At 46.4% G+C, this 24761-nt stretch overlaps 1 protein-coding gene across 1 annotated transcript in view; it reads right to left on the bottom strand.

Moving 5' to 3' along the window:
• Positions 1-24761, bottom strand: part of DNAH12 (dynein axonemal heavy chain 12) — a 3791933-nt gene that overhangs the window by 1252467 nt on the left and 2514705 nt on the right. Inside the window, exon 48 of the mRNA XM_069643677.1 lies at positions 11824-11904. Within this exon, the coding sequence (XP_069499778.1) occupies positions 11824-11904 (81 nt within the window). The remainder of the gene's footprint in view (positions 1-11823; positions 11905-24761) is intronic.

Raw genomic sequence — 24761 nt, forward strand, 5'->3', positions numbered from 1 at the left:
CGGTTCTCCCAGGTTCAATGCTAATATTTCATTAAAATGCCATCTATGAGCACCTCAAATTGTAGCGTCAGCTTCCGTATCCTGTTTAGAGTTGATCATACTACATAGCAATGTCCTCGGAAGCAAATTGTGTACTACTTTCCACGTTGTTTTCTCTATGTTGACATTTTTTCATGTCTGTGCTAATCGTTAGTTTAAACTCTTCGACAATTTAACTCAATAGATAATTGTAATAAAGATTGGCTAGTGAGACACATTTCCATTATGTTATCGAAACAGGTACATCCTGCCATTCTGCGATTGTCATAGATTCCAGATGCCAACTGACGGGTTCTTCAACCGGCAGCTGCAGATACTTGTGAATAACTGGATATATTTGACTCTTTTTTGGGACGATCGCCAAGGGCCCATATGCCCTTACGCTGTACTAGCGATTAGGAGCAACATAACATCCTTTACGGTGGTCGAGTCCCAAAATGATGCACAAGCCTTGGAATTCAGTGTGCGACCCAATCACTTCATTTACCCAAAACGAACATCTTGTGTACGCAAAAAGAACAACGCGTGACTCACGATAAACATTTTCGGATCGCGAGGGAAGAAACAAATTTGCAATTTGATTGAATATGGCAATAGTCGGATGTATTCGGAGCGTTTATTGCGAAATAAAAGTATTTTACAAATTGTACAGTCTTGTTGTTTTCTTTTAAAGTACAATTTAATATTCCGAATTGTGACGTGCTGTGTTGTGAGACGATGTATGTTGATTTGCGGGTTCTGCATCACGTCACGTAGGTGATGACTGGGCACGTTTGGCTACGCTGCCCAGGAACGTCACTGAGAAAGGTGGAGAATATCACTAGGTTTGGTGATGTGAGGCTCAGGGGCGGGGCATATGATTGAGTGCCGCTTGGGCAGTTCACATTAGGGCGATGCAGCAACGGATAAGATTAGCGCAAGATGTCCGCGTCCTGCTGCTAGATTTCGCATGTGTACAAAAGAGGAAAACTAAGGTACGGTGCATAAAAACACATGTCCGAACCTTCGGGACAAAAATATTTTCTGAGCATTGCACTTGTCAAACTTATGCATTGCACTTGTCAAACTTATCAAATAATCTCTGGGGAGGTGAGGGGTGATGAGGATGGGATGGGATATTTCTGACCTGATTCCGAATGAGTTTACAAAGTTTGGTGGGATTCTGTCATGAGGGGGGAAAATTAGAGGGGGGGTGCCAAAATAATGTAAAGGCTTATAAATGAGGTGCCATTTGACGAATCTACACTTCTTTTGAAAAACTGATAATAGATCTATATATAAATGTTTTTGCGAAGTTTGGTGGGATTTTGTCAAGAGGGGGCAAAATTAGAGGGGTGGTGCCAAAATAATGTAAAGGCTTATAAATGTGGTGCCATTTGACAAATTTACACAAAGGTTTACAAAAAGATATATATCTAGATATAAATGTTTTCGTAAAGTCTGAATGGATTTTGTCAAGTGGGGGATAGGTTATTTGATGATTTTATGTGCATTCATTTGACAATTTTGAAAAAATAAAACATGGGTGGAAATCCAGCAAACTTGCGTAAGGAGTATTGGCAAGGACCTACAAGCATGGTTTTGGAAATATTCCAGTGTTTTATTTTTTGACAAGTGTCATAATGTAGCTACACAAGCTAATATTTATAATATAAATAGCCGTAAACCTTTAGGGACTGAGGGGTAGCCAGTGGCCAGATTGTCTGGGTCATCGAATAAGGTCATGATTCGGACAATCTGGCTACTGGCCATGACCCCAAGGGACAAAACATAGGATTAAAGTGGTCATGTCCACCTGGGACTGTTTTTGTGGTGAAGTTATTCGAAATTAGGATAGATTTGAAAGGGAAGAAAAATTTGCTTGTGGTAATATGGTCATAGGGTTCTCTATTTGCCTTCTGCAGGCTGCCATGGAAAGCGAAGAGGGGCCCTGTATGGAACACCCGCTTTCCCTTTCCATGGTGGCCATCTTGGAAAAGGATTTTCCTTCCTACACCGGGACGTGTAGGAAAAAAAATCCTCTTTTTTAATACCCCGGGTTGCCGCTTTGGGAACCTAGGCTGCTAATTGTCTTCATCCCCCATTTCAGGGGCTGGAATGGGGGGATAATGGTCCAGAGACCTCGTTATCTACCCTCGCTTCGCTTGGGCTAACTTGGGCTGCTGGGCCGGTATTTACTGTTCCAGTCCCTGGAACGGAGGATGAACGCCACAATATTACCATTAGCATAACACAAAATGCAAATGGAAATGTTGGAACATCTTATTGAGTCTATGTACTTTATAGAAAAATATAAAGTAGATGGAGACTATACATTTTTTTTTTAGTTCTATTTCTTAACTGTGAAAGGTGGTTCCTAAAGGAACATTTATTTTGTTTTTGGATGCATTTTTTTTGGCAGGAGAGCTTAGAACGAAAGGTGAGGAGGGAAATGAGGGAAGAGGCACCAAACACTAATATGGAGGGGCAGGTGGACAGGTGAAAATGTTGCACGTGTGTTGTTTCTAAGGTAGGGGGCAGTGTTTCTCCTGCTCCTTGATTACAGCAGTGGTTGTATCTCTTGGGGAGGAGGGATGGCATTAGCTGATTTTATTTTAAGAAAAATAGTAGTTTAGTTTTGCAAAAAGTATGTACTGTGTACTAGATTGTTAATGGATGAGTAGGAATGGGTGTTGGAGCTGTGCAAGGCAAATTTTGAAGTTGCAAGTTCCTAGATCAGTAGAAAATGCAGTTCCGAACTGTCCGCGAAGTACAGATCTTATCGTGAAGTGCGTACGGGTTCTCGGGCAGGTCATCATGCCACGCGTGCCAGCTTATGGTCATGTGGCACTCTCTGGAAGGTCTGCAATGAAATCAGATGTTCGTAGACATTATGGTTAAGTTGCACTAATAAAAACCAATGAAATTCAATGAAAATCTTTGTTAAGGGGACATTATGGTTAAGTTGCAGTAATAAAAACCTATGAAATTCAATGAAGAAAGTTTGTTAAGGGGACGTTATGGTTAAGTTGCACTAATAAAAACCAATGAAATTCACTGAAAAAACGTTGTTAAAGGGAAGTTTTGGTTCCAAGTAAAATCAAAAAACCCCTGAAATTAGCCAGTTACGATAAGCTAAGCAACCATAACTCGCGCCACCACCGTGCACTGCTAAGACTAACACCCAGGACATCAAAGATGACATCACAAATGTCACTGATGACATCACATGTGCATTTACTTTTCATGAAAAGTCTGTACAAGGTATTCTTACTGTAATGTTGATTAAAAAAAGTATCAAGGATCATTGGAATGTATGTCATGAGGATCGTAGCACATTAAAGAAAGCATTGATACAAATAGCATTCTATTATGAAGTTCTTTCCAGCATACTAAGGTACATATGTAGAAACATAGGTATAGTGAATCACCTTCCGATAAATGTCACTGGCCTCCTTTGAGGTCCAAATAGTAGCCCTCTGGTAGGTTCTCATACTCCTAGGAGCTAGCATAATCGTGCACCGGTACACTTGGCTCAGCTCCTTGTTCTGTTCCCCCACTAGAGGTGATAGAAACCTCACTCCTTCCCTTATCCTGAGACTTCTGGAGGGTAACGGCTTCCGTCCCCTTCCCAGGGGTCTTCCCCAAAGTCACGGAAGTCACCCTAGGTTGCGCTGGCAAGACCACCCACAGAGTAGCCATTTCTTTCGACTGTGGGCACAACATTCACGGTCTGCCTGCACCCGTTCAAAGAGTGGTTGTTGATGTGGCCGTCAACGGGCTCGTCGAAGGGATGGTAACCATAGTCGTTGTCGATGTGGAGGTGGCCTTTGATGAAGATGTTGAAGGAACCTTCTTGGCTAATTGAGACGCTGATTTTGTCGCCAAGGGAGGCAGCAAAGAGCCGACATTGGATCTCTCCTTCGTTGTCTTGTCCATCAACGGCAAGCAGAGCTTTGAAGTGGTCAAAGGCTTTCTCTTACAAGGAGCGTCCCCCACTGGCAGGCTCACAGTGGATGTGGCCGGTGATGGGACCTTGCCCTTCCTGCATCGGGACCCGCAGCAGCGACGAACCCAGTGGGATCTACTGTGGGCGGATTTGCCTTCTTTTGGACCACCGCAGGCGCGGTGTCCTCAAAGGACCTCAACCTCTTCTCCAAAGGAGTTTGCTTGTGGGACCAGTCGGTCCTTGAAGAAGCATGACCATGCCCAGAGGCTGAGTCAGAGGCCTTACCTGATTTTAGCCATGCCGCCAGCCTGCTCTAGCCATCCTTCATGGTCTTTTAAAAAAAAACACTAAAACACTGTAGACCTTGCATTCATCATCATCGTGGTCTGGATCCAGGCAATATAGGTATTTATGGTGATGATCTTCCACAAACACATTCTGCAATCCACATTTCGCACAGAGTTTGAAGAGACATCTCTTCTCCTCTGGAATGTTGGAAAGGCGTGAAGTATGCCCAAGCACAGGCATTGTCGAAACTTCGATGAGAGATCCGATGAAGGTTATCTTTGCCGACTGCAGCTTCCCATTGCTGGTAATCGACTTTCGGACGAAACATTAAGCAAAAATCTGACAAAAATGACAAAATTCTATCAAAAATACAAAAAATAGCTTGGAGAGCAAGAAGAGGACTCCCAACACTGAAACGTGTGGTACAAATCTGAAGATGGCCACCAGGGGAGGAGCTTAGGGAGAGGACTGTCATTGGATGGGGGCAGTATGGCCCAAAGGACAGTGATTGGTTTAGAGGAGAAATACAGTTTTCAAGTGAAAGTGAAACAGTTTTTTCTTTTACCCAGGATTCACAGCCTGGCAACGGGAATATTCATGCGCATGTGAATCCATGCCAGACCCCAACCTGGAGAAATGGGTGTTTTTTTGTGGGTGTATAATGACTGTCAAGAATAACAAGGCATTGGGAAGGACGGGGGGGGGGTGGATTCTCTGAACCACTGTGGGGCTTTGTTGTCATTGTTTGTACGAGTGGTTGTTACTGAAAACCAATAAAAAAAAATGAAAGAAAACTTTAAAAAAAAAAATGTGCAGGTCTGATTGTTTGGACAGGCTTCAGACAGCGTACATCCCTAAGCTCGTCCCTGCTTTTCAGATCGAAATGAAATGCTTGAATTTAAAGAAAGTCAAAACATAGCAAGAACGAGTACTTGGTATTTTGACTGAAATGAGCAACTTGGATTTGGTGTGTCAAAATAAGGCGGGATGGGTGTGTCGCTCAATACCAACAAAGACCTATTTAGGTCAGTATGGAGCCCACCCCAGGACCCTCAGTAATCACTGGGGAGAGCGAGCAGTGAAGCAAATCACCCTAGCAGTGCGTGAAGCGTTAAAGCACACTCGTTCGGCTTTTGAAAGGCAGCAGTTTTAAAAGAGTGAAACTGAGCTGCTAGTAAACGAAAAGCACAGTAGCCAGTAGACAGTGAGAATGATGGCGGTAAGTTATCTTTGAGCTCTCCCTGGTGTTCACTGTCTTGTGGCTAGCGTCCCCTTGGTTCCGAACTGCTCCGCAAAAGCAAAATCAGCTGCCCAAACCATGTAGAAAAAGCTCTGTATTCCCAAAACACAGCTCCCGGTTCCAAAACCAGCCAACTGTCTCAGCCTCGATCTCAGTAACAACAAAGATCCGCAGGTCCCTACATTTGCCACAGGTGCATCCAGCACCTAGTACCCAGCCAGGCCAAGGGATATGGGTACATGGGACCAAGTCATGAGAACCGCCACGGGAGCAATGAAGAAGCGGAGAGACGATGCAGAGCATTCCGAAGTAGAGACAGGAAAGCTAGAGGAAAGCACTACATGGGAAATATTTAGAGACAGTGAGCTAGCGTGGCTGAGCTTTGGAGGAAAGGGAGAGCTGGGTGTGTGAACTTGGGGATATAAGTGAGCTAGCAACGGCGGAGGCTGGGATGAAGTGATGGGCAATGAAGGAGGAGCTAATGCAGCAGGAACAAGCTAGGGTGAGTGTAGGAAGGGAGTGATAGAGTGGGTGGTGTGAGAAACCGGAGGGTATTCTCACTCCTAAACCCCTTGGATCCTCTGCACAGGTGCCCAGGGAAAGGCCATTGCTCTTGGATCCCAACCCTGGGGGCGGAGAACCAAGGGATGATCACCTGGGTGGAGGGACTGGGAGTGAGGAGCCTTTGGACATGGTATTCCCCTTTCCCCACTGATGACCAACCCAACCCTTCCCTAACCTTTATAGGCTAATGTAAATCAGCTCCCCTTGTTGCCCCACATGTTAACCCTGACAGTACTGAGACGAAGAAGAGGCCATTAAGAGGAATGAAGACTACACCTTTCACCACTCTGGTACTGGGAGGACGAAAATGCCTGTTAAGAGCCATGAAGGTCAGGCATGTCCCTTTAATTGTGATCAGGCAGAGCTGATTAGACATCCACACCTGCAGCCTGTTAAGGGACTGCAGGTGTATAAAAGGAGACCAGCCCACCAGCAAAGAGAGTGACTAGGAGAGTTAAGGGAGCGACAGGAGAAGCAGAAGGAAGGCCGGTGTAAGCAGCAGAGAACATTGTTTGGAAAACATGCTGAGACGATGAGGTCTGCAGGCGATCTATGGAGGCGTGGCGCAGGAGCTGGAGCTCTGTGGAACAAACTGAACATTGTGAATGTGTGGAGAGGCTTTCCCTTTCCCTTATGGTCAAGGTGCGCATTGCCCTGTAGAAAGAATTTGCCACAGGAGTGCCTGAGGGGTAGGAGGTGGACACCTGACATCACATGCAGAAGGCTGTACGGTCCATGCTGCTGGGAAAGCTGTGAACTTGACCAGTCAGTTTCTAACAAGAAACCCGGTACGCAAACGTTTGAACTCTTGCATTCGAAAGGAATACTTTGCATCAGAATGCTGGCATGCTAGAGGGAACACATTTTCGAAGGTCTCTCGTATGAACTATTGCTATCTAGTGAATTACCCAGAATACTTTGTATCGGAGTGGTCGCGTGTTGAAGAAAACACGTTTTCGAAAGTCTCAAAGGTCTGGGTTCTACAATTAAAGCAAACTGAAGCATTATTAAACTACAGGTTGAATTGAAAGTGTGTTATGAATGCAATCCAACTTGAATACTGAACTGAATGAAAACTCTACCAATAAGCAGAACTGTTATATCTTGAGTTCAGGAATAAATGAAACTTTAAAACCACTGTATGTTAAACTCTAAAAGGGAAAACCCTTATATGCTGCATTCTAAAATTAATGGAACTTTAACATGGAACCAAAGAAAGGCATCTTGAATACTAAATTTTGTGAAAACTACAATACAAGAAAACCAACAATAAAAAGAGGACACAAGTGTGACAAAGGGCCCTAAACAAAGATCAAAGATATTTTGTGATAATGAAATTTAGTCTTGGGGAAGGGAACCCTGACATCTGGAGTATTTATTGACTTGAGGGCCAACCTTTTGTGTTTGGAACTTGGGGAAGGGAGCCCAGAGTAATGGTTAAAACTGCATCACCTTGAACATAAGAAAGGTAACTTTAAGACTTTTTGTTGGAACTGCACTTGCCACTTGCTTGCCGTACTACCTGTTGTTGTTTTGATCACGTGTTCTTAACCGCTTTTAATTCCTCGCCTTCTCCTTGCACTTTCCCCCTTCCCTCTCCCCTGCACTTGCGCCTTCTCAATATCACTGGGCCTAGTAAGATTGTTGTTTTTGTCCTCCCTTGTACCCCTCCCTTGCCTCGTTGTGCCCTGAAACACCTATGTATAGGTGTGATATAAATAAACTATCATATCCTATCATATTATCATATCATAACTATTTTATGTTTGTGAAAGGGAGCTGAAAGGATACTGTGAGCTGGAAGCTGCTCAGAAAATTAGGCTGGGCACTGGTTCTTTTGGTTGCGGACATCCCTACACATTTAATAGATTAGTAAGGAGGGCACGTATAGGTTTAGGACACAAACAGATTATTAAGTTGAACACTTTGACTCAGACTTTCCTTAGTTTCATTTAAGTAGGGAAATTCCATCTTATCGTAGGGCAAGTTAGGCATTTTTCCATCCTGACATTTAAGTTAATAAAAGTGTTTGCTTTGAATTCTGAATCTGTTGTCTGTGTCCTTCGTAATGCCTTCATAGTGGGTGATTGACAGATAGGATGTGCTACAGTAAGTAGATGGTTTGCAGGAGGCATGGGTGTGCTGTGAAGGAGGTATCAGCTACTGGTGGCAATGCTAGGGTGGGTAAACCGAGCCTGGGGCGAACTAGGGTAGGTGGATGGAGGCAGTTGTGAGGTAATTGTGTATTGGAGCCTAGAGGCAGCGCAAGCTATGATGAGTAGAAGTATGATCATGCCTGTTGGCAGATGAAAAACAGGGTGAGTGGATGGTTTGAGAGAGGAGTAAATTTGGAGGTAGGGATGAGCGACAGTTGGTGGATAGAGGCTGGGATGATCTAAGGTGGGTGCTTAGATAGGTAGTTGGAGGCAAGGCAGCAGTGAACTTAAGAGACTGGAGCGAGCGTTGGTGGGTGACTTGGAACAAGGGCCGAGTTTGAGGCAGAGGTGAACTAGAGTGGGTGTAGGTAGCATGGGGCACACTAGCTAGGGTGAGTTTGGGTGGGTGGAGGAAGGGGTGGACAATGTGTGGGTGAACAAGGGAGGCAGTGATGAGTAGGTGGGTTCATGCAGGTGAAAACTAGGGTGGGAGGGCAGCTGGGAGGCAGGGGCAGCCTTGTCAGAACTGGGCTAGTGTGGGTGGTCATTGTTTGGGGTGAGCCACTGTGGGTGGTTGATGGAGGCAGGGTTGAGCTATGGAAGCAGGGGAGAGCTAAGGTGGTGGGTCAATGCAGAGTTGAGCTATGCTGGCTGAGACCAACTAGGGTCTATGGGAGGAGGCAGGAGCAATAATAGGGTGGGCGGAGGCAGATGTGAGTTTTGGAAGCAGGGGCAAGTTAGGGTGAGTGGACTGGTGGGGCAGGGATGCCCTTTAGCTAGAGGCAGGGATGATCTATGGAGGTAGGGGTAAGCTATCATGGGTGGGAAGAGGCAGAGGTGAGCTACGATGGGCGAGTTGAGGAAGAGGGGCAACCACGGGTGGGAGGGTGCATGTAGGCAGGTGCATTGAGGCTGGGGTGAGCTAGGGGGGGAACAGTATGATGAGCAGCCTGAAGCCTGCAGGATTTGGCACGTTATTAACAAATACAAAATAAAAGTAGGGTTGGGTGGTTTCATTGGCAAGTTATCTAGGTTGGGGTAAATTTAGAACAGGTGAGCTTTGAAAGAAGGGCTGAGCTAGGGTGAGTGGGTGGATTGTGACAAGTCTGCGCATCAGGGTGTGTAACTGGAGGCAGAGAAAAGCTGGGGAGAGTGGCCGGCTTGCGGTAGGGAAGGGCTATTGGCTGGAAGTAGGGGCGTGTTTTAAATTGAGGCAGGGAAAAGCTATTGGAAGCAGGAATGTCCTAGGGTGCATGGGAAATTTAAGAAAGGTTTGAGCAAGGGTGACGAGCCACACAAGCCACTCACAGTCAAGGATGAGCTATGGTGGACGTGCACACTTGTAGGTAGGTGCAAGCTAGGGTGGGAGGGTTGTTTTTTGACTGCAAGGGCATTTTGAGGCAGGGGCAAACTTTGGGGCACAGGTGAACTAGGGTGGCTCAAGGCAGGAAAATGCTCAGGTGGATGGGATCCTTGAGGCAGGCGCTAGGTGGGGGGGTGGGTGGAAGCAGGGGGGAGCCACACGGGCAGGTGAGTGGAGGCAGTAGTGAGACACATTTGAGGCAGGAGTGAGGCTGGGGTGAGGCATGTGGGTGGGTTAGCAACATTTGGAAACAAGGCCAGATTTGGAGGGAGGTGAACGAGGATGGTTCAGCAAATGGAGGCAGGGGCAACCCAGACCTTAGCGGCAAAAGCAAGGTAGAGTGGGTGAATGGAATTAGAATAAACCTGATGTTAGGGAGAATTCTCTGTTAAGGCTAATTTCCCAAACCTAGTGAGTTCCCCAGCAGCTTTGCTGGATTTTTGGGGTTTATTCTTTCTCCTGCTAAGAGTGAGACTCTTTTTCTCCCACTCTTAGACATGATTTGAGGTGTTCCTTTGACTTTGTATGTGTTTTATGGGCTATGGGGTCTTTTACCCCATAGGGTTTCATGTGTTTTTGGTATGTGGGTTACACAGCACCCTCCGTGCAGTAACCCAGGGGTGTCGTAGTGACCCCCAAACATAGACTCCATACCCTAGGACTGATCACCACTTAGCATGTTTGAGTGACAGCTAGGACTGATGAATGGGGGTTTTCTGCATAAAAGCAGGGCTTTGGGGAATGGAACTTCAGACGACGCCACAGGACCAAAGAATCCGAAGAGGGAGAAGCTGAGCCGACCTGCAACGACGACACCACCGGTGGAGCCCTGCTGAACCGTCTCACCACTTTTCCCGACGACAGAGGAGATCTTCAATCCGAAGAGTCTTCGTCCTTTGACTGGTGGCGATAACCAGTTTGCCCGCCTTTTCGCCTTCCCGGATCATCTTGTGGCCGCCTTGCCTGTGCCAAGCACCCCGGCAACCGGGATACGTTTTCCCCACTGGAGGATCCTGTCCACTTTTAAGGTACTGTGCCGCCTGGCCTCCCTCGCAACGGTCTGTGTGGGGTGACTCTTAAAGCCTCAACTTACCACTTGGGTTGGCCCTAGGCTGGCTAACTGAACTTTTCTGAACTGAACTAATTCCTTTTGAACTCCCTGCAAGACTTTTCAAGACTTAAACTTTGTGATCTCTGGCACAGTGGTGTCTACTCTCTCCAAGAGGGAGCCTGGCCTCTGAACTTTTTGCTCACTAGTTGACTTTCCTGCCTTGCTGGGTGCTTCTAAAGTATTGTGTTGAGTGCTGTTCCTAGTTCTGCCTTTTCCCTCCCTTTCTCTTAAACTTATTAGAGTGCCATCTTTAGTTAAGCGCTCACCTCTGTCTGGAAATAAGTGGTGTTAACTAAGACTTGTCTAATAAGGAATAAGGGGTGTACATATGGTAATAGTGATTGTGTTTTTGAACTTACTTATAATAATAGTGCTAGATTGTTTCTAAATGTGTGTTTAAATAAATCATTATATACTTGATACCAAAGCTCTGGTCAGAGTTTGCTTGTGCTACTGTATGTTGCTACCTAGCGTGTATACTCTATATACTGTCTAACTCTTCTTGAGGGAAGTCTGGCTGCTCAGCCACAGCTACCAGGTAAATATGGGTGGTACAGACTGCTACCAATTGGGTTTACCGCCAACACATGTAGTCTTAAGCCTTTAGCAGTGGTCCCTAAGGGAACTGCACAGGTTTCTGCCTAACACCTGAGTTTGAAGCAGGTTCTCCTGGTGGTGGGACGAAAAGGGCAAAAACAATTGGGACGGAAAAATAAAATCTTAGTTGTTAATGTGTACATGAACAATTCCATATATTGGAGAAAATAAACTGTGTATTGCTGTAGCATCACAGCACAGTTTGCTATCAAGATAAATATAGAGAGGAATCCACATTCACAACAACCACAATATAAGGACCACATGGACAGTAAACAAAAGTGTTAACTATTGCCCCATACATTGGAAACTATGTGAAAGCCTTTAAATCAATCTTGTAGAATGGAAAATGGTGAATGTGTGTAAATCAAATACATACATTTACAATAGAATAGTACAAAATCAAAATTGCAATCTGAATAAAAATATATATTGTTTCAAAGAATAAAGAGAAGCAATTCTGCTGTAAAACCACCACAACCCCATAATGAAGAAAAAACATAAGACACATTACTTAATTACTACTAATCTCTTTACCTTCATCATATTTGCATTTTCCACTTTTGCAGTCTCGAGTTTAGGTTGAAGTTCAACTAATTCTTTCTTCATCTCGCCAACCTAGAGGAATTATTTGTACAGAATGTATTGTAAATCACTTCATATGGAGACATCGAAAATTATGTGCAGTCAGAACACAATTAGAATGACATGCAATCACAACTCAAAATCAGGGCAAATATGTTATCATTCAGATCACAGCTGCATGAATCAAAGAATGAACCACATGTGGGAGTGTAATGTCTTGCTATGAACTAGTCAAAGTCAACATGTAGATAAGCAAACACAGGAATACTCCACTATGGTAAGCTACAAAACGGCAATACTCTAGTAGGGAGTGCTTGATAGAACAGGCTATTATAAATATTATTAATATCATTATATATAATGATTTGATTTTGATTTGATTTTGATGTATTTCTAACACGCTTTCAGCAGAATTAACTGCATTCAAGCTCAGATGTTACTAAGTTCTCATCCACACCAATATCACTAATACTCATGCGCAGGGAGAAAATGAAAAGGCAGAACTACTAGATAAACAGATGCATCTTTAATGCCTTCCGATACAGAGCAAATGGTGTGACACTTAGAGTATCCAAGGGCAGCAAGTTCCATAATCTTGGTCCATATATCAAGAAACATCTATCACCCCTTTAGACAAATCTCAATGGTGGAACCACTAATAAATACTTGACCAGTGATCGCAAGAGGTGATTAGGTTTATAATAAACCAACCTGCTAGACAGGTAGCTTTGGGCTAGTTTGTTTAGGCATTTAAACACTATGCAGTAGATTTCAAAGTCTATCCTCTCCTTGACTGGGCACCAATGCAGTGACCTGCACATTGAGTGGATAGATACAGTTTTGTGTGCTTTAAATATCAGCCAGACTGATGCATTCTGAGCCCTCTGAAGGCGATTAATTTGTCTGTCAGATATACATGTGAGGGTACTGTTCCCAGAGTCCAGCCAGTAATTGACCAACGCTCCAACCACTACTGCGAGGCCACTCTGAGGAACAAATGGGAGGGCATGCCGTAGGAGGCGTAGAGAATAAAATATAGATTTACCTTTGCTCCTACTTGCTGGTCACAGTCCAGGTTGGACTGCCATGGGCACCCCAAATTCTTGACCTTAGATACAAAAGTCATTGGAATGCCTACGATGTGTGATGGAGGCAAACAACAGGTGTGATCTGCTAGCAGATGTTAGGCCCAAACAAAATCAGCTCTGTTTTGTTTGGGTTCAGTTGAAGCCTGTTAGCGGGCATCCACCGTCCCACCTCGTCAATGCATTACACCAAATTATGCAGAGACTCTGCTGTCTTACTCACTCTGAAATATATCTGGGTGTTATCTGCATAAGAATGGTAACCCAGATGGGATATGCTGAAAATGGACATTAGTGGCTGCATATATATACCAAACAGCAGCAGCGACAAAGATGAGCCCTTTGCGACTCTGCATTCCATTCTATATGCATCTGATAGGTGACCTGCTATTTTGACATGTTGGTAATGATTAGACAGAAATGATCAGAACTACTTAAGTTCCTGATCTGAAACTCTGGCCACCTTGACCAGTTTAGACAGTAAAATATTTGGGTCCACTGTGTCAAATGCAGCCTTGAGATCAAGCATTACCAGCAGAATTAGATCCCTTTCCGTCAGCACATTGCAGCCAAAATGGTATCCTTGTATTTCGCGCCACGCCTTTACATTTGCCATGGCCATGCCAATCCTTGGATCACACTAAGGTCAAAAGGCAGGGCATTTTCTCTACTAATTAACACATTTCTAAGGTTGTCAAACTAAATCCTTGAAATATTGCTATGTAACATCAAAGGTACAACTACAGAAAAGAAAAAGATTCAGGGATTGTCTAAACAACTGTAACAGGGTCAGTGCCTTAGCACTATCAGGGGGTACAGGTACCACTCCTGTCCTGGGGTAGGTGCCTTACCAAGTCGTACGCTAGAGCAAACCCTACCCCAGAGCTGGAGTGAGGGAGCTGAGATGGAGACCCCCCTCTCTGTGCCCAGAATACCTGTGAACTTGATACTGCCATCTACCATGCCTTACATCCTCATGGCTGGCAGAAGTCCTGTTTTGTCTATTGAAGGACTACAGGCTGCAGAATGCAATTTCTCACTAGCAGAGAGCTCCACGAGCAGAACCACAGACGCCACAGATGCCGGACCAGAGTGTGCCTCCCATCATCCCCTCCAGGGTACTGGCCAAAGCGCAGACATCACTGTGTAGCGGAATGGCGACGAGAGCCGCCAGAAAGGTTGTGACACAGCATCAGCACAACTATGAACTCCAAAGTGGGAAAAAGTGGTACCATGTGTGAGAGAGGGGATAGATAGCAGAGAGGGTGCATGTTAGAACGGGTGAAAAAGTGAGAAAAGGTAGAGAATAGAAATGTGGGAGAAGAGAGTGGGTTTACAAGGCAAGACTGGATGAGTGAGAGAAAGTGAGTGAACGAGGGAGTGGAAGTGAGGATGGACGAGAAGGGAGATGGGTATAGAAGGTGGAAGGTTGGAGAACGCTTTGAAACACAATTTCTTGATGTATAAGTGCCTTACAAATGCCCAATAAAATAAATAAATAAATAAATTAAATAAAGAAGGAAGAAGGAGGGAGGAGTAGTAGGGGGAAAGTTCAACATCGGCGAGACAGACAGGTGCAGGGAAGAGAGAAGGAGAGAGAGAGAGAGAGAGTAGTAGGAATAGTGAGAAAGACCAGAGGGAGAGACAGAGGGCCTCATTACAACCCTGGCGCTAATGGGTTAACGGCGCCGTAAAAGGCTGCGGCGCCGTTAACCCATTAGCGCCTAATTACGAGGTCCCTTTGCGGGACCCGACCTTAATGGCTGGTCTAGACCAGCCGTTAAAGTAGGGACCCGCAAAGGGACATTTGCGGTACCGTACTTAGCGACTTCGCCATTCCCATTATGCCCATTATGGGGCAAAAATGGGAATGGGGAAGGGCCATGGGGAAATGGGGAAATACCACCCCGCCACCCTTGGAATGGGGAGGTATTTCCCCATTTCACCATGGCGGACACGTTACGATACCGGCACCAACCATGGTGCTAATAGCGCCATGGTTTAGCGCCAGTATCGTAATGAGGGCCAGAGAGAAAGAGAGAGTAAACGAGAAGATAGAGTAAGAAGGGGAGTAGAAGGAGAAAGAGGAAGAGGATAGAGCAAAGGAGGAAGTTGAAGTAAGTGAGCAGGATAGAAAGGATAGGGAGAGGAACGGAAAAGGGTGTGACAGAAAGTATAAGCGAGAGTGAGAAAATGTGAGACAGGGAACATCATAATTTTCATTGGCGCGAGGAACACCAGAATAGAGTGCTATAAGTAATTCCCAGAGGTAGACTGATAGAGAATGCTACGGTCTGTAGGCCATCACTGTTAGTATAGTTTAGCATTTGAGTTAGCGGTTACCTGGCATTAGTACCAACTCTACATCTGGGACTCGGGGAGGTCTGAGCTGGTGTCAGGTCTAGCAAGCAGATTGATGTGATACATAGAGTAGGTGTTAGGGAGATGTATCATGTTTATGCTTCATCCCCTCTCCTAGTGAGACCCCCAGCACATTTCGCTGGACTTCTGGACCTTTTTCTTTCAACCCTTAATGAGTGGAGCCTTTTTCCACTCAATCATTCTTGTGGAATCTGTCTTTTGGAACTATATTCTTTGTATTCTACCTGTACTACGGAGTTTGTCAGCTCTTAAATGCATCTGTTCTTTTACTACTGCAGCACACATATCCTTATGGGCAATGTTGTTGGGGACCCTTAGGGTCTTCCTTTAATATTCTTTTTCTATATCCTTGAGTAACTGCCGTTCTTAAGGATAGAGAGATACTTAGGGCCTCATTACACGGAAGGCGGTGAGCCATGGTGCTATTAGCGCCATGGCTCATGCCGGTAAAATACCGGCACCGCCTTGGCGGAAAGGGGATTTACCGCCCCATTCCAAGGTTGGTGGGGCGGTAAATCCCCCTTCCGCCATTGCCCTTCCCCATTCCCATTTCTGCCCCATAGGGCTCTATGGGAATGGGGAAGGCGCTAATTACGGCACTGCAATTTTGCGGTGCCGTAATTAGCTCCGAGGTCCCTTAGCGGGTTGGTTTTTAACGCCTGCAAAAAGGCGTTAAAGCACCAACCCGCTAAGGGACCTCGTAGTAAGGCGGTAATGGTTAACGGTCACCATTACCATTAACGGTGGCCGTTAACCATTACCGCCTTCCGTGTAATGAGGCCCTTAGTATCTCTCCCAAAACTCTATAGTCAGATATTGGCACACACCACCTTCAGTGGAGTGCTAAAGGGATACCTTGTATCCCCCTTTTCTCTACTCCTGTGACTTTTTAGTTACCTAGACAGTCTCCTAGTTATGGCTGGTGGTAGTGACGTGTTCTACCAACTATTGTGTAGTTTTTATACCGCAGGCTACATCCATAGCCTTGATAGTGCACAGTAGGGGCACCCAAGTACCAACTTGGGGCCTCCCTTCTTTTTTCGCCATTACTAGCGTGGTTGTTCTTTGTTAGCCCTTCTACTATTCTGGGAGGGGGTGATCAATGTGCGTTTTTTGCCTTTCACAGGAACCCTTGGGTGTCCCCGCCTAGGCTCCACAGTGTCTGGGCAGGAAGGAAGTGGGGAAGGAGTCTTCCACCCCCATGTCCTTTGTCTGCCAGAAAGCCTGAATAGGACCAGCTCCCACAGGGGGTCCCGGCTGTCTTTATCAGACAGCCAAATGCCCCTTTTTGTAAAATGCTGAGAGAGATTGCAAGGAGTGTGTACTGGAACTCTATAAAAGGTGAGGCTTCTGGAGTGAAAAGTAAGTCGACTACTAGAAGCTGAAGTAACGGAAGAAGATGAACAGAGACGCCGGCAGACCCTTTGCAACAACATGAAGTGACCACTGCTGTCCTGACTCTGTTTTCTGTGTGACAGAGGAGCTCTGAAGATGACGTCTTGCCTTTGGCTAATGGGAACAACCAGTCCCAAGACAAACTTTGAATTGAGCCATCTCCCGAGGTCCTAGGAATTTCCATCCAAGAGATTGTCAATTTGTCAGATTTCTCCAAGTCCTCAAACAATGAAGCCAAAAGCAGTGGAAAATTTGCTTCATAAAGCCCTCGCACATCCCTTGTGACATGTAACCCTAAATACTGGAACTGGTCCTTCTTGATCTGCATCCCCAATTAAGCTAACCCCTGCTTATCTTCCTCTCCCATCTGATCCAGAGGGAATAGAATAGAATAGATTTCCCGTTGTTGATTTTGAAGTCAGAGAATGCACAATACTGCTCCACTAAATCCACCACCATCGTGACCAGAGAAATTGGGTGCCTAAGATGTAATAAAATGTCATCCGCATTTCAGCCCAGTTTGTACTCCTCGCCTCCCACCTGAATACCTTCCATTGGGGGGTTATCGTGCAACCTCTGAACTAATGTTCAAGGAAAGACCATAAAAAAGCGGCGAGAGAGGCAACACTGCCTTGTGCCCTGCTCCAACCCAAACCATTGTGAAAAGCTCCCATTAGCAGCTACGCAGGCCTTTGGGTGACGCCCTGACAGAACTTAGCCCCTATTTCAAACTTGACGAGAACTGCCCTCAGGAAGTCCCATTCCACTCTATTCAACACCTTTTCGGCATCGACTGACAAGAATGTGGGGTTCCCTCCTCTACCACAGGCCCAAATGACCAGGTGCAGCGATGTGCACATTGTGTCAGCTCCCTACCGACCTCTAATGAACCCTACCTGATCCGAGTGGACTAGCCATGGCATAAGGGCATCCAATTTGGTTGCCAAAACCTGAGTAAATAACTTTGCATCCATATTGAGGAGAGAGATCGGAAAGTACGAACCACAACTCAGTGGGTCTCTACCTTCCTTGGGTATGACGGAGCCACAAATGACGGTATCCAGGATGTAGTAAAACAAATATGGGACCAGAATGCCCGCAAATCACTTGCATCATATAGCCATCGTCACCCGGAACCTTGCGACTCTGGAGTGTTCTAATGACTAACGAAACCTCTTCAACTGTAATAGGAGCGTCCAAGTCAGAGGTCTCTTCTGGCGTCAGATTCAGAGTCAGCACCCAAGTAAACAGACACCTCCCCCCCCCCCGTCTGGTTTGTCCCCACCCTAGTATAATCCTTCATAAACTCTGCAAAGCTCTCCAATATACCCTCCATTGACCCCTCTAAAGTGCCACCTGTTCCGTCCACTTCCATTTCCCTCCCCTTAAGTGACTTTACTATATGTGTTTGCAGAGTAAATATACTACCGTATGAACTGATAAAAACCGCAGGTGCGCGTAATAACCGCGACCAAACACAAAAGTGAAAGTGTGCTTTGAAGTGTATTGTCAAGTATTCCGAAGTTCTATTGTAAACGTCTAGATTATTTAAAGTGATTCTGGTGTACATAATAAATATATAATTTTATATAAATTATAAGTGTAAGAGTTTCTTTGATGTACAGTGTACTTACCTACAGCTCACATCTTCCTCTTAAGATAAACCTGACTGCTCTGCCACTGTGCCAAGGTCCTGAGTTAGTACAGACTGATACTAAGAGTTGGAGACATACAAACCACTGGGATATCTTACTAAAGTCTTCCTACCAGTAGGACTTTAGCAAAACTCCCCTAACACCGGTGTTACAGCTTTGTGTAGGTTGGATTACATTGGGGTCATGACAAGTATGGTGGTCCAGAAGTAAGGGCGCCGGTAGCAAGGTACCAGCACCCTTTCCGGACAACTGCACTACAACGGTGCCTGCCAGGCGCATCTGCCCCAATAGGCACAGTTGCCATGTAAGCACCGGCACCGTTACTAACGTCCCATGGGAATGGGGACTAACATTTTCCGCCGCCTGATATCCCGGGCAGCCGAGACTTGGAATGTCCCGGTGGCACTGGGATCTCAAGCAGCGGAAAGGGTGTTACAATCCAGTGGAAACCCGCCAGTAGCACCGGCGGGTTACCGCCGGAATTGTAATGACCCCCATTGATTCCTGGTTAATTGCACTCAAACAATAAATTTACAAGGTCACTATAGTACTAAAACTATGTCCACTATGGAAAACTATAAGGCAGAAGCTTGGATGTCTCTTACTGTTGAAAAATTGAAAGAAATGTGTAAAGATAAATATCTTAGTACAAAAGGAAAAAAAGCATAGTTAATACAAAGCTTGTTGGATTACCAAACTGCAAGTAGGCCTATAACCCCCTACTTCTAGAATTGACCTAGAAGATAATGATGGTCAAAGTATAACTTTTGGCCTTCAACTTCCAGAAAATTAGGTAGATGATGAGATGGGAGAAAATGGAACTGCTGATCCACCTTCCAATCCTCTAACCTCACTCCTACCTGTATCTAACATGTCAGCTGACCTGGTTCTAGAGATAGAGAAAATGACCGCCGGATCACGGGTTGTGTGCTAAACGTAACTCCCCATTCCCCATTGGGTCCATTGGGGAATTTTTTGACTCAATTACTGTGTGGTAATACCACTGGTGGTAATTGTGCCAATTGTTTCCAGCGTGTTAACCCCCAGCTATGAACTGGGGGTAAACACCCCAGGCTCGAGATTGGGCAGAGTGGTAAATGCAGCGGTAATAACATTACCACAGCATTTAAGGGCTACCACCTAACTTGTGATGACGCCCTCAGTCTGAAATGAGAGACAAAGAAATGAGGAAGGAACTGCAACTCAGGGAAAAAGAGATGCAGCATAAAGTAGAGATGAAAAAAGTTGTCCCTTGATTCCACTTCTGTTTCAGAGTCCTCTTTGCCAGATCACTTCAGAAGCAGGAAGCCCTGTCTCCCCAAAGATTTGGTGACTTTGTATGATGTGAAAGGAGAAATTACCTTACCGTAACATTCTTTCTGTGGATTCTTCTCCGCAGATTCCTCATCTCATAGATATTCCCTCCAGCTCTGCTGCTTTGGAAAATGTTCGATACCGGGCATAGTGTACCTTGACCCGGTCGTCAACCATAAATCCATCTTGCTCAGCGTCTGGTCGTCGGCCCCAGACGTGTCGTCAGGCGTTGTATAAGAACCACGTCAATACGCCCAACCTCAGTTCCCCCTATTTTTTCAGCAGAGCACCACACACTGCATAGGAAAATAGAGAGAACAAACTGGCTAATGAGCCCTTTAAAAGAAAGTAATATAGACCTCCGAAGGAGGAACAATTGAAAAAGAACGCTAAGGTAGTGTTAGAAAAATGTTTGTTTTAGGACTGTGGCAGGAAGACAGAAAACGGACACTGAGGACCATCACCAAGTCAACGTGAAACCAACCACCGACTTTCTGAGCGAGATGGATGGAAAGATGAGGAATATGCTGCAGAAAAATCAACAGAAAGAACATTATGGTAAGGTAATTTCTCCTTTAATGGAATGCTTTTCTCCCGCCGATTCCTCATCTGATAGACTCCCAAAGCAGAAACGAATGGAGACGGGCAAAAATGTATATCAAAATTTTTGCAGCACAACACACGCAACAGAAGTACGAGCCAGATCCAGGCTATAGTGTTTTGCAAACGTGTGCAAAGATGACCATATCGCAGTGCGACAAATCTCGTGGACCGGGACCCCCGTCTGAAATGCGGTGGATGCAGAGACCCCCCCCCCCCCTGTGGAATGTGCCCTGATGCCAGCTGGTAATTCTTTCCCAGAGGCCTGGTAACACTCATCTATGCAGCAAATTATCCAATGGGATAAAGTCTGCTTCGTTATCGGCAGGCCCTTAAAGGCTAAGAAAAAAGCCACAAAGAACTGGTCAGCTCTCCTAACATCAGTTGTCCTGGCGACATAGTAACTCAACGCCCTCTTAGGGTCAAGACGATGGAACCGTTCCTCCTGCCTAGAAGGGTGAGGGGGAGGATAGAAGACTGGAAGGGCGATGGACTGTGACAAGTGAAATTCTGATACAACCTTGGGAAGGAAACCAGGTCTTACCCAGAGTGAAACTTTCTCTCGGAAAAAGCGCAAGAAGGGTGGCTTACAGCATATGGACTGTAGCTCACTCACCCGCCTAGTGGATGTAAAAGCCACTAAGAAGGCTGTTTTCAATGAGAGAAGCCGTAAAGGACAAGAGCGCATAACCTCAAAAGGAGGCACCATCAGAATGATAAAAACCAGATTAAGATCCCAAACTGGGACAACAAAGTGAGTTGGCGGGAACTTATTTACAAGGTCCTTCAGGAATTGTGCCATTACTGGGATCCTAAAAAACAATCCTTGATCCGGGGATCTCTCGAACACTAACAAGGCCACGAAATATCCTTTGACCATGTTGACCTGAAGGCCCGCAGAGGCAATGACAGAAGGAACTCCATCACTGTAGGGGTGGGGCAAGAGATGGGATCAGTCTCACGTTCCCTGCACCACACCTCAAATCTTCTCCAACTGCATACATACAAAGATCTTGTAGATGGTCCATGTGTAGCCAGCAACACCTAAAGTACTTCCTCAGAGAGGTCCCAGTCATCATATCTCATCCTCTCAAGAGCCACACATGTAGGTTGAGGGATTCCGGGCTCGGATGGAGTATCCGGCCTTCCGAATGGGTTAAGAGATCCGGGCACCAAGGGAACCGGTGATGTGGACAGATGGACAGATCCAAGAGGTCGAAGTACCATGTTCTCCTCGCCCAGTCCAGTGCAATCAAGATCAGGATCGCTCATAACCTCTACAACCTCCGGGGAACCCATGGAATGACGGGATTTGGAGGGAACACTTAAAGGAGTTGGAAGGTCCAAACCATAAGAAACGCGTCCCCCAGTGCACCGTTGCCTGGGAATTCCCTTGAGCCGAACAGTTTGCATTTCCTGTTGGACTCTGTTGCGAACAGATCCACTGCTGGAGTAACCAAGAGAGAGAAGACCTCCTCTAGGACTTCCTGGCACCCTTCCCACTCATGTGAGACCATGCTCTGCCTGCTCAGAGAAATCGCCAAGTTGTTCTCTGTGCCTGCCAGATGAACAGCCGAGACCGAGATCTTGTTCTCCAGCAACCAGAACCAAAGCATCATTGCCTCCGGGCGGAGGGGGCGGAGTGCACACCACCTTGCTTGTTGAGGTGGTGCATTGCCACTGTGTTGTCCATCAGGACGAGGACATGCTTGTCTCTCAGTGACGGAGCAAACGCTTTCAGGGCTAGCCTGATAGCTCGTAACTCCAGCCTGTTGATGTGTCACCTGGCTCCCGTTGTTGACCAGAGGCCGCTCACCTGCAGATCCTCTAAGTGAGCGCCCCAACCCTTCAAGGATGCATCCGTGACCACTCGGTCTGAGGCCAAGGAGGCCAGAAGGGTTCCCCCGCCAAAAGACTGTTGTGGTCTGCTCACCAGGACAGGTCATTGACCACTGACGCAGACACTTTGGGGAGATCTGAGAGTGTGCCGAGGTATGGGAACATTAATCTCTTAGTAACCATTGCAGTGATCTCAGGCACAACCTGGCCTCTGACACTAGAAACATGCAGGAAGCCATGAGGCCTAGAAGGCGGAGGAAGGAAGCCGCTGGTGGAGTGGCACTGTTCCGGAATAAGTCCACCACCTGTGTCAAGCGGACTACTCTCTCCTCGGAAGGGAAAGCCTTTCCCACCCGGGTATCTAGGACTGCTCCGATGAACTGGAGCTGTTGGACTGGTGTCATGTGGGATTTTTTAAGTTTAGGGAGAAGCCCACTCTGTGCAGCACAGAGCAAGTGTCCTGCAGATGGGACAAGACGTGCACTACAGACTTCCCTCGGATCAGCCAGTCGTCCAGATATGGAAATACGTGGACTCCGGATCTCCTGAGGTGAGCGGCAACTACCGCCACGAGCTTGGTGAAGACCCTTGGGGATGAGGTAAGACCAAAGGGAAGCTCCTTGAACTGATGCAGATCTCCTATGGTGAATCTTAGGAACTTCCTGTGCTTTCGATGAATTGGCACATGGAAATAAGCGTCCTGTAGGTCAATGGATACCACTCAGTCCTGACGTTTGAGAGCGTGGAGAATCTCTCTCAACATCACCATCGTGAACTTGTCTTTCCTCAAGAACTTGTTCAAGGCCCTGAGGTCCAGAATCGGACAGAGACCGCCTCCTTTCTTGGGCACCAGGAAATACTGGGAATACCAAACTGATCCTCTCTGTTCGGGAGGTACCTCTTCCACGGCAACCTTCAGAAACAGGGCTCTCAGTTCTTCCTGGAGCTCCTGTCACGGTTGGATTGCAGGTGGTGGCATTCTGTCCAGTGGTTTTCTTAGAAAATACAGACAATAACTCCATCTGCCCTTATCTGGCCGGTGGGAGCTGCGCTCCTCTGCCATAAGGAGCATATCTCCTGTAGCCCCGTGCCCTAGAGGCGAAGCTAAATTCAGGCTTGGCCAGCTGCGCAGCTAGGCCTGAGGATTTGGCAGTACGTTTTCATTCCTTGAATTTCTCTAAGGAATCGTCGGCTTTGTGGCCAGAAAGAAGATCGCTCTCGAAGGGCATGTCCAAAAGTTTCACTTGGACATTAGGTGAAAACCTAGAGGTTTTCAGGTAGGCCTGCATTCTCAATGTTATGGCCCAAGCCATAGATCGGCCCACACAGTCAGCGATGTCCAGGCCCATTCGTAGCGACTGCTTGGCCACCTCGTTCCCATCCTCCACTAGCTGTAGGAAGCCCTCTACTGGGCAACATTTTTCACAGCTGTCCATAGGCCGAAGGAGAATTTGGCAAAACTGCTTGCCACATTCGTAGCTTTGAGGGCCATGCTACTCGAGGTGAATGCCTTCTTCGTCAAGGCAGCTACTTTTTATTTGTTTCTCTGTCTGGGGAAGAGTGGATGTAGAAGATGCAGGTCTAGAAGAGACCATAGCCGCCTGCATGACAAGCCCCTCCGGGGAAGGGTGAGATGAGAGGTATGAGAGGTCTCCTCTAGCCAGCCTGTACTTCCCGAAAATGTTGGAGCTGACTGGAAGAATGGAACATGGGGTTTGCCATACAGAAATCAAAGGATCGGCAATGGCCGGGTTCAGAGGCATGTTACGTTCAGTGGCAAGACCTTCCTCTAGGATGTCGGTAAGGTCATAACCTTGCGCAGGCGTCACTGTTTAGTGTAGTCCCAGGGTGTTGATAACCCTTTGTACCAGAGCCCTGTATTTAGATATATTGTGAAGGTCGGGTTGGGACTGTTGAAACTCTAGGTCAGGCGAAGTGTCCAGACCACTAGCTACTGGGAGGTCTTGAGCTAGTTGTAGCAGCCCATTTTGGTGGTCAAAATAGTCGACCCCTCCTAAACCCGAGAAAATTGGGTTGACATCTTGGTCATTGGCATCTTGATCGCCAAAGATACCCGTCATGGTTCCGAAAAATTCAGACCGGCGTTGTGGACTAAAGACCTTCTTGACAACCGTCGACGTCGAGGGTTTGTCCTTCGGTGCCAGCATGGTGGATGTCGGCGTCGACCGAGATCGAGATGCCGTAGTGTCCACATCCTTGAACACACAGGGGTAATCCAGCTTCCATAATATTTCTTTAGAAGTCGAAAGATTAATCAGCGCTGACATAGTCGGTACTGGGTCACTAGAGGAGTTGGGTGCACCAAGCGCTGTTCTTGGTTCCGAGGCATGCTGCGTGGGGGTGGGAGCCGCACAGGCACAGATGGCTTACCTTGTTCTTGCGAGCCCAAGAACTTATATTCTGCGTATACTATAGGTAATTAAATGCAGTTACCAAGACTGGTGCCCATCCCTTGCCAAGGACAGATGAACTGGTGGATAAGCTGGGCTCAGCAAACTCCTCAGTACTTTTGACCTGAAAAGTGGTTATTGGCAGATTGCCATGGCTGACCAGTCCAGGGAGAAGAACGCATTCTCAACCCCAGAAGGTTTGTACCAGT

Source organism: Ambystoma mexicanum, chromosome 2p (assembly GCF_040938575.1).
Source record: "Ambystoma mexicanum isolate Mex_15411 chromosome 2p, UKY_AmexF1_1, whole genome shotgun sequence".
NCBI lineage: Eukaryota > Metazoa > Chordata > Amphibia > Caudata > Ambystomatidae > Ambystoma > Ambystoma mexicanum.